At 45.1% G+C, this 10,138-nt stretch overlaps 1 protein-coding gene across 1 annotated transcript; it reads right to left on the bottom strand.

Annotated features, from left to right (window-relative positions):
- Positions 1-8,041: 8,041 nt before the first annotated feature.
- Positions 8,042-8,401, bottom strand: LOC131036120 (uncharacterized). Its single transcript, XM_057967933.1, has one exon. The coding sequence runs from the start codon at positions 8,399-8,401 to the stop codon at positions 8,042-8,044; it is 360 nt and encodes a 119-aa protein (XP_057823916.1).
- Between the last annotated feature and the right edge of the window lie 1,737 nt (positions 8,402-10,138).

Here is a 10,138-nt window from a genome sequence, read left to right as displayed (position 1 = left end):
GGGATGCTCCTAGAAACTAGGAAACACACCCAATCTTCCTGAAACTGAAACCATGGTATGGTCCCGTGGAACCTCAAATATGGAAACTGCCACAACCTCCTAAAAAGTAGGGAATTGCCCTAAAAAGTAGGAACCTCTCTCCAAACACCTGTAACTCCTCAAAAGGATCCTGCTCTACTCCTTGGTCCCCCAGGTGGTCATTCAGTCAACTGCCAATTCTCCCTAAAAAATAGGAGACCTCCCTAAAATGTTGGAACTGTTGTCTGAAGGTCCAAAACGGCACACAGAGCCCCTGCAAAGCTCCATGACCCTCAGAATGAGTCCCCTAACCATGTCATTGACCTACGGAAACTCGAATGGTAGGTCAACCCCTGCTCATCTCATGTCACCTAGAAAAGGGGACATTACATTTTGACCCCATTGACCAAACAAACCTAGGTCCCTAGGGTGCTCCTGCACCAATGCTACTGCATCAAACATATAGTTAAGAGTTTTGGCTATATGGTAGAACCAACCTCTTTACTCGAAGAACCAATCCAAGGAATTGCATTCCACCAAATTAGATACTGTAATGACCCTGTTCAACTTTAAAAAAAGTAACAAGGTATTTAATAGTCCAAGGAATGGCAGCCCAAGGAAATTTTCATCAGTTGGAAATGTAGTATCGAAGGATAAAACAAATCAGTACAAGGTATAGTTCATTTCCACCTTAATACTGTCCATGAAGAGATAATGTAGATTGCATAAACAAGTAATAGTCTTCTACAAAATCGTTGAATCATGATCTACATTAGTTAACTGACCAATCAGAAATTAGGTTGTAAGGAAGAGGCACAAATTGGTAAATTGTTGCAAGGGTTGTGAAAGCGAGACACCGCTTCTCACCACATGCCTCATCATGGAGTACTTAAGGCTAGTCACAAACTTTTCCAAAATGCGTTGGAGTTTGTTTGTATTGGTATATCATATTAGAAGTTGTTAGAATAGCCTTAATAGTCAAGTGAGAGGGGGGATATACCTGCCCATTACAAGGTGAAGACGTAGGAGACAAGAGAAAACCTAATAGAAACGACAGCCACATTGGGTAATCATAGGGAGATATAATAGGAAGGGCAATCAAAAATCTTAATTCTGATTATTATATCAAAAACATAGTTAATCACATGGTCTTATGTTTGAAAATTCAAAATCATATCATCGTATCAATTATTAAGGTAGTGAAACACAGCAATAACAACAAATTTTGCATACATACATATATCATGAGACAACGTATTCATTGGACTTATATTTGATTTCACTTGGAAAAATGTGTTGGAATTTAAAACAGATTTAAAGGTTATATTATTGCTCAGTAAAGCATCTAACATTCATATAAGACCCATTGATTAAATCTTGTCTGTAGTCATAATACAATTCCAATCAAGTCCATAAGAAGCATATGTTTGCCCTCTCGGGTGAGTACTTAAAGCATAGAGTACGTAATGCAGAATAATGCCATAGATATCAGACAAGTATCAGATATGTTATTCCATTCATAAGTCCCCTGTTGCAAGTTACATTCTGAAGTATATAAAGATACTGAGGGGGTGCGAGTGCCAACCGTCGCACCACAACTACCACCCCTTGGTTGCCAACTAACAAACCCAATTACGACTTAATTAACTAGTCTTATTCTCGTATACAATAATGCGGCTAACATCATCCCCCCCAAAAAGAAAAGTCATCTCCAAGCGACTTACAACAAAATGGAGAATACATGGAGCTCGCAAAAACCCAGAAAAAAAAAACTAAGTGCGTGCAGAAGGCGTCCCTGATGCAAAAGGCGTCGGTGGTGGTGTAGCAGTGGATGCCAAGCGCCCACAGAGCTCATACACCTGCTCCATCCTCCTCTTGAGATCCCGTTCCGCGACCATCTGCCGCTCCATAGTAGTCTTTACCATATAGGCTGCCTTGAGTACCTCCTTATCCTTCTTGTCCACACTTTCCAGTGCACTGACCAACCGAGTCTCCAATAGCTCCCTCAAGGCCCTCTCCTCTTCCAACTGTATCAGCAAGGCAGACTTCTCTCCTACCAAAGTGTCCATCGCTATCTGGTTCCATGCCATAGTAGCCTCTAGCTCGCGAAACCTGGTAGCCAGCTCCAGATGACCTTCACGGAAGGCCTGCTCTACCTCTCTCACCAACGATTGCATCCGGGTCTCGCCAACCCCCTCAGTGAGGTGCCAAGCCTCCAGCATCGCCAGGCTCTCCGTGTCCGGCCACCCGACACACTCAAAACACCTCTCAAACTCAGCTCGGCATCCGGTGCGGGCAAAGGTCAACAACCCCTCCATCCGCTCAACCATGGTCGCATCGGCCTGGAGCGTGGCAGATGACACAAGCCACTGTGCTCCCAGAGTCATCTCGGTAATAAACTGCTCCAACTCTACACCCTACTGACTTCCCACAGGCACCCCCTCTGCTCTGTACGAATTGGTTACTACCACCACAGGGGGTGAGGCAACCCTCTGAATCGCCCTGCTGCTCGGGGAACTCCCTTCCTCGAGATCAATGACATCCAAGGAATACATGGTCCGCCTTGGGGATAGAGTGGCCTCTCCCGGTGCCACGGGTGCCATCTGGTAACGGCTCAACCAGTGAGTGAGGTCATCATGAAGAGTACCTGCTGCCGTCATTGCCTCCTGCATATATCCGGGCAACCCTGGCACATCCTGTCCTGTCACATCCAGCACATCGTGCACCATGGAAGCCTCTGGCACATCATGGGCCATGGAAGTCTCTGCACTCGCCAAGATCTCCACCCATGGTGGTGTCATGGCTATTGTCACCCGAGGCTGCCCGAAGCTAGGAACTGGTACCGTGGTGACTACACTCACTGTCCCGAAGGACCATGGCACCGCCAACTGACAAGTCTCCGGTAAGCGGGCTGGTGTAAAGTGGACCTGCACCTTGTTGACGTGGATGAAATTGCATTGCTACAAACTCCATACGGCCAACGCAGAATAGAATAGCCGACCGATTATCCTACTCTCTCTTGAGATAAGGAAGTCTCTAATGCTGTTTTCTAAGTTTGATCAAAGGAGACTATCTCAAGGTTTCTTTTGTCAGGTCTTGACTGCGGGATCTCTCAGTGGCTTGATGTGTTTATGCTGGAAACACAAGGGGGACTCACGTTTAACTGGCAACAAGCTAGTCTGTTGTGATTCTCGAATTACGCAATAAAGAGCAAAAGGAAAGGGTTAGGAGATCTAAAACTAACAACACGGGTATGCAGGTAGACAGATTCAACATAACCAATTCCTGCTTGGCCAGAATGGCTCACAACCTTGCAGGAACGGTGCAATCTTCAAAGGGACTTGGAAGATTTTCAGACTGGAGACGCACGACTAAGCACCCAATTCTGGCGTAGCTCAGACGGACACCTGCAATTGAACTAAGCAGAATTGAAGGCTTAGGTTAACCACACAAAAGGATACACAATCAGCATATCCTCAGTGGTATGAGCCCGAATCTATCAAATACCTGCACACCCAAAATAGAAAGATCTATCTAAAATGCTGAAAGAAACCATGCAAACAGGATGAAAACAAGACAATAAACACCAAATCAATGTTTATATATTGATTTCAACTGCCTATTACAACAATTTTTGCAGCATCTCTATGCTACTGCTAAGATCTAACCTATTCTAACTCTAAAATCTAACTATCTAACCATCTAACAATCTAACAATTTAACAATCTCTAACCTTTACAAAAGAAAGGCCTCTGCCTTTTATAGATATTACAATTTTGAATCAGAGGCCAGGATGGACTGCATCCAAGGGTCCTGATCTGCCTTCCAGAAGCTGGCAGCTTTGACCCATGCCTAATTAATTCTCAGTTATCCAACCAGCAACTATCTCAACTACTTGCCACTATTTGGCTTTAATTCAGGTCTATCCAATCTTCTTGGTGGTTGAGAATAGTTATCCACAAAAATATCTCGCATGGGACCCATAGGCAGTTTACAATAAAGCAATTTCAGCTTTAAAACTGAATTTATGGACTTAAATGCAGCTGTGTGCCTTTTGAGAATGCATAAACTTGCAGCATTCAGAGTGTTCTTGGTCTTTAGTCCCAATGGTGGACTTCATCTTTGTTCAACGGCACGGTTCCCAATGTTTGGTTGCTCTTGCGCTCTCGTATCTTTTCTTTTTCCAGTCTTCAGCGCCTGGCCTTGAATTGCGACCCTTCCTCGATTTGCGTTTCAGGTCTTTCTCTTGGTTCTTCGATGACGTCCTGCGATCAACCAATTTCATTTCATTAAATCAATTTGAAAAATTAAATAATTTAATTTTAACAAACATTAAATTTAATTACAACGTCTGGCTTGAGAAGCTCTCTGTGAGATGTATCTTGAAAATGCTTCTCCTTTCTCTTCGAATGTGAAATCTGATCCTTGGGCGCTTACTTCTGCGTGATTTTACCTTTTGAGTCTTGGGCGTTTTAAATGGGTTTATGGCGCGATTCTGGAGGTTTGGAGAACTTCTGCACATTTTAAAACGCTAACTCTCATGCTTTTCTGGTAAATTTCCGAGAACTTAAACGTTTTTTGAAATTTCATCATATTCTCCAATTTAGCCTACCAGGGTCCGAAATTGGCAGACTCAAGGCGAATTTCGGGCCTTATGGGGATTTTTGCAACTCTTCCAAATATTAAATTTCGGCCCCATGGTCCGAAATTGATGTTTTGGACGAAATTCGGAGCTCTTGGGGTTTCATACAAACTTTTTAAGCATTTTCGGACCTTCTGGCGTTTTGGAATTTAAAAGGAAACTTCGAGCCATAAGGCGCTTTACAACTTGCCTAGAATTTCAGACCATTCAACGTTTTTGCAAATCTTAAAGTGAAGTTCAGATTTTTTGGAGGTTTTAACGTTTTGGTGCGCAAAGGTATTTTTCGTGATTTTAACCTTCTGGAGCTTTCAACGTTTTTTAGCACATTTTGCGAACTTAAACAAACTTCGGACCTTTCAGCATATTCTTGCAAATTTAATGAATTTCGGACCTTTGGACATGTTTCACAACCTCGATGCACTTCCAAATTTCGGAGCAGGGGTCCGAATTTGGGGTTATAGAGCGAACTTCAGAGCTGGAGGAGTTTTTCGAAACATTTCGCACTTTTTCACATTTTCTAATTTTGTCCTAGGGTCCGAAAATGGACACTTAAAGTGATTTTCGGGGCTTGAAGTGCTTTTGGCGAATTGGGAATACTTTCGGAGCTGTGGGGGGGGACTTTCGCGATTTCCTTTTACCTTTCATTTTGGAGCTAGGGTCCAAAAATAACATTTCACGTTTTTAAACTTCGCGTTTTCTTTTATTCCGAGGGGTCCGAAAAGAGGGACTTAAGTGACTTTTCGGAGCAAAGCACTTTCGCGTTTTCGGAGTTCAAATGCGCTTTTCTTCTTTTTCGTGTTTTCGGACCATGGAGAGTTTTTTGCCAGTTTTCGGACCTAGTGCGTCCGTTTTAAAACTTTCATTTCATTTTATTTCCAGGGGTCCGAAAAGAACATTTCGGGTTTTCGGACCAAGTGCATCCCTTTTAAATACTTCGCGTTTCTTCCTTTTTGCTCCCCAAGGTCCGAAAAGGAAAACTTAAGTGATTTCGGGGCTTAAGTGAAAACGGACCTAGACCATCCCTTTGCAAATTTCGGAGCTCTTAACACCTTTTGCGATTTTGTCATATTTAGAAATTTCAGCCCCAGGGTCCGAATTTGGAGGTGTAAAGTGAATTTCGGACCTTGAGGGTCGTTTGGCAACTTTTAACTTTTTCAACTTTTGGCTTCTGGGTCCGAAATTGAGCATATGGAATATAACATTTAAGTATAAGTTTTCGTATACTTTAAGTTATATTCCATATATACTTTCAGGATGTTTGAGAGTGGTTTCAAACCTCCAGGAGTTATATTGCAAATTCTAGTTTTTGGAGGTTTCCTCAGTTTTTCAGAGTTAGCCAAATTTCAGGATCAGGAAATTCCAGACTTAGCCAAATTTCAGGGCAGGACAGAAAGGCACAAACTGGGGGGTCCCTGTCCAAGACGGGGATGGGTGTGCGATTCGCACAACACACCTGTGATGCTAAATTAGACCCTAGTGTACCTGCCGACTCCACTACCCCCTCTTCAGGCAACTAGTCGCCTCTTCTCCCTGTCAGTCAGAAGGTTCCTCCGCTTACCTGGGAGGTATCTGGGGATTCCTCCCTACCACTTTCTGCATCCTCAGCCTCGAACTCTTCTGTGTCAGACTACGTATCGAACATGGCGGCCTTCTTTCTTTTTGTGCCCAAACGTGCCTCCGTACCATGTGCCAAGACCTCCAAGTGTGACCAATAGAATATGGGCGGCTGGTCTGGTGCAACACACCCCTGCGGCTCCAATGGCTGTGAGCTCGGTGTGATCTGCGTGCGGACTGCGTCGAGGAATAATCCGATGGCATGATGCGGCATGTAGAACTTTTTGTATTGCAGCGTCATGAACTCGTCCATCCTATCCGCCAATAGTGTCGCCCAATCGTATACCACTCCATTGTGCAACCCGTTCATCAACACTATCTGTGCAATGGCTATGTCCGACACGCGGCTGGCACCTGTGAGGCAACTCTTCACCACCGACAACAGGCATCGCCATACTCCCTTAGCGAAAAATTGTTTCTTCACCCCCCGACTCTTGCCTGCACTCTTGAGACTATCTTTTTCTCTGCGGGTAAGGTTATCACGCAACATCAACTGCAGCAGTGTGGCACGATTTTTTGGGGATATTTTCTGTGAAGTGTATTTTTTTCCTTTTACCCCCAATATGCCAAATATCCTAGTGAACTCGCCTGCCATGAATGACACTGTTATCCTCTGGTGTTGATAATCAAATACCGACTAGTGGCGATGTCTGTCATAGCTACCAATCATGGCACGCAAAACCACCTCAAAGTCCTTTATCGAAAAAACTGGCATCTGGACGGCCCAGTGTACCTGTGCCTGGCAAAGGCTTTTCTTTATCAGATCATCTTGAGGTGTCTTTGCCCACCAGTTCCGACAGTCTATTCCATTCAAACCCTCGAACATAATATTATCTGCCGTTATTCATCTGTCCTTTGTCGCCAAGGGTTTGGGATGATGCTTCTTGCTTTTTTTACTGGTGCTCATACCGAGGCTACCTGCAATACGCACCCCAGATGGCAAAATCCGTTTGCCTGTGTCTGCACTTGTTTCTTTTTGCCCCCCCTGCAACTTGTCTTCTAACGGCTGCAACCGTTTCCGCCAATCTGCCTTGTTCCTGTTTATGTCCATTAGTCCCAGATTACTTCTTCAATTCTGCTTTTATAACCTTTTTAAAAACAATAACCCATCTGCCGCTTTTCAAATAACCTTCCTCGGCAACGACACCAAATGTTTGCCCTCTCGGGTGAGTACTTAAAGCATAAAGTATGTAATGCAGAATAATGCCATAGATATTAGATAAGTATCAGATATGTTATTCCCAGATTACTTCTTCAATTCTGCTTTTATAACCTTTTTAAAAACAAGAACCCGTCTGCCGCTTTTCAAATAACCTTCCCCGGATTGCGCATATGGTGTTACCATACGGTGTTGGGTTGTGCGTGGGCCTGTTTTTTTTTTCCCTCTTGTGCAGTTGCTACAGACTTGTGCGGCCCTGCACGGCTGTGCGTATTTGTGCAGGTTGTGCGTCGTGTGCGGGCTAGTGCGGGTGCAGGCTGTGCGGTATGTCGTTTTGTTTTAATTCTCACTGTGCGGGGGTTTTATTCACTATTGGCGGTGTGCGGGTGACCACCGCACGGTGCCATCCACCACCGGTGGCCCCACCGCACGATGGTCCCACCGTCGGTGGTTCCACCATACGGTGGGCCCACTTTCTTTCTTTCTTTTTTTTCTCTCTAAATCCGTACGGTACGGTCAGCGTACAGATTTTTTTTAAATATATCCGTACGGTACGGTTATCGTACGACCATTCTTTTTTTCTTTTTTCTTTTTTCAAATTTAGTCTATCAAGCATCCTGACTGGATGGTCCAGGCTCCCTCCGTTCATGGTAAACTTTTAATTTCGACCCGTTGACGGCGTCTGGTATCTCTTCCCCGTCCAACGTCCACAACTTAATTGCTCCATTGGTATTGACCTCGCGTACCTTGAAGGGCCCTAGCCATCGCACTGTAAATTTCCTAGGTTTGATTTCGTTCCTTCCATTGAACTTCAACACCAACTGCCCAGAAGTAAACTTCATTCGCCGAAGATGCTTGTCGTGCCAACCCTTCCGTCTTTTCTGGGCTGTTTCTGTCACCCACTGAGCCATCATCCTTCGTTCATCCAATTTGTTCAAAGCGTATAGTCTCTCTCTCAGCCTTTCCATGTCGCCAAGTCAATTATCGATGGCGATCCAGAGACTCGGCACCATGAATTCAACTGGCACCATGGCTTCTTGTCCACACATTAGCTGGAAGGGAGTTTGTCCAGTAGTTACCTTGTAAGTTGTTCGGTATGCCCAAAGTACTGACGGTAGGCGCTCCTCCCAATCATCCTTCTCCACTCCGCAAGACTTATAAATCACTGACATGATTATTTTATTGGTCGCCTCGGCCTACCTGTTCGCCCACATATAGCAGGGGCTTGATAAGGAGTGGAAAATTTTGAACTCCGTTGTTAGCAATCGGATTATGTGATTTACAAAATGTCCTCCTCTGTCACTCGTCAGTTGGATTGGAATCCCATACCGCGTAATGATGTGTTCATAGATGAATTTTGCTGTATTGGCCGTCGAATTGTCCGGTAAGGCCCGTGCCTCCACCCACTTGGTCAAGTATTCTATTGCCACTACAATGTATTTGCATCGTCAGGCTCTACATGGTTTTAATGGTCCGCTGAAATCCAATCCCCATCTCTCAAACAGTTCCTGGGCATTCGATGGGTTGAGGGGCATAAAATCCCTCTTTAATGGCCGTCCGACCTGTTGGCATGTATCACAACTCGTCACCCACTCGCTGGCGTCATTATGTAGTGTTGGCCACCACAGTCCTGCCAACAGAACTTTCCTCGCCGTGGTGTCGGGCCCCATGTGTCCACCTGCGGGCCCTTCATGTGCTTCCCTTAGGACGCCCTGGATTTCCTCTTCTAGGACGCATCGCCATAGGATCTGGTCGGGTCCCATTTTATACAAGAGGCCATTAATGAGTTGGAATGTCATGCTCCTCAGTACCAGTTTCCTTCTTTCTACTGGTGGAATCTCCCTCGGAAACCATGATGTCGACAAGTATTCTCCCACGCTTGTGTACCATGAGGGGAGAACCGCGATGCGAAATAAGTGCGTGTCTGGAAAATCTTCATTCACTCCTTCGGCTGGTTCTCCTAACTGGATTCTCGACAGTTGGTCAGCTATCACATGGCTCTTCCCAAGTCTTACGATAATGTTAAATGTAAATTCCTGTAGCAATAGCAGCCATCGGCTGATTCGTCCTTGGATAATTGGCTTGTTTACCAGGTACATTAATGCCTGGAGGTCCACATAAAATGTGAATGGGGTGGCCAGCAAGTAATGTCGAAATTCTGGACGGAGTACACCATCTCGAGGGCTTCCCTTTCTGTGGTGCTATAATTTTTCTCTGCCTTCGACAGGAGTCTGCTTGCAAAGTAGACCCGGTGATCTAGCCCGTGGTCGCCAACCTGCGCCAGTGTGGCCCCTATGGCAAAATTGGATGCGTCAACGTGTACGTGGAACTCTTTGTCCCAGTCAGGATATGTTAGGATTGGCGCACCCACCAACCGTGACTTCAGTTCTTGGAAGGCCTCTTCCTGAGCCGTCTTGGAAGGCCTCTTCCTGAGCCGTCCCCCATGTATACTATTCACCTTTCCTTGTCAGCTTGTCTAGAGGCCAGGATACTCGAGCAAAATTTTTGATAAATCGCCTGTAATACCCTATGTGTCCTAGGAAGGATTTGACTCCCGTGACATCTGTCGGTGCCTCCATTTCCACTATCACCCGAATCTTGTCTGGGTCAGTCTTGAGTCCAGCTTTACACACTATGTGTCCTAACAGCTTCCCTTGAGACACCATGAATCTGCATTTTTGGGGGTTGAGTGCTAGGCGAGCTCA

Source organism: Cryptomeria japonica, chromosome 4, assembly GCF_030272615.1.
Source record: "Cryptomeria japonica chromosome 4, Sugi_1.0, whole genome shotgun sequence".
Classification (NCBI taxonomy): domain Eukaryota; kingdom Viridiplantae; phylum Streptophyta; class Pinopsida; order Cupressales; family Cupressaceae; genus Cryptomeria; species Cryptomeria japonica.
The sequence above is the reverse complement of the archived record's forward strand: the minus strand, read 5'-3'. Positions and strand labels throughout refer to the sequence as shown.

What these genes read in the sequence shown, in the direction of transcription:
- LOC131036120 (XM_057967933.1), bottom strand. Translation starts at nt 8,401, where the DNA reads ATGGAAAGGCTGAGAGAGAGACTATACGCTTTGAACAAATTGGATGAA.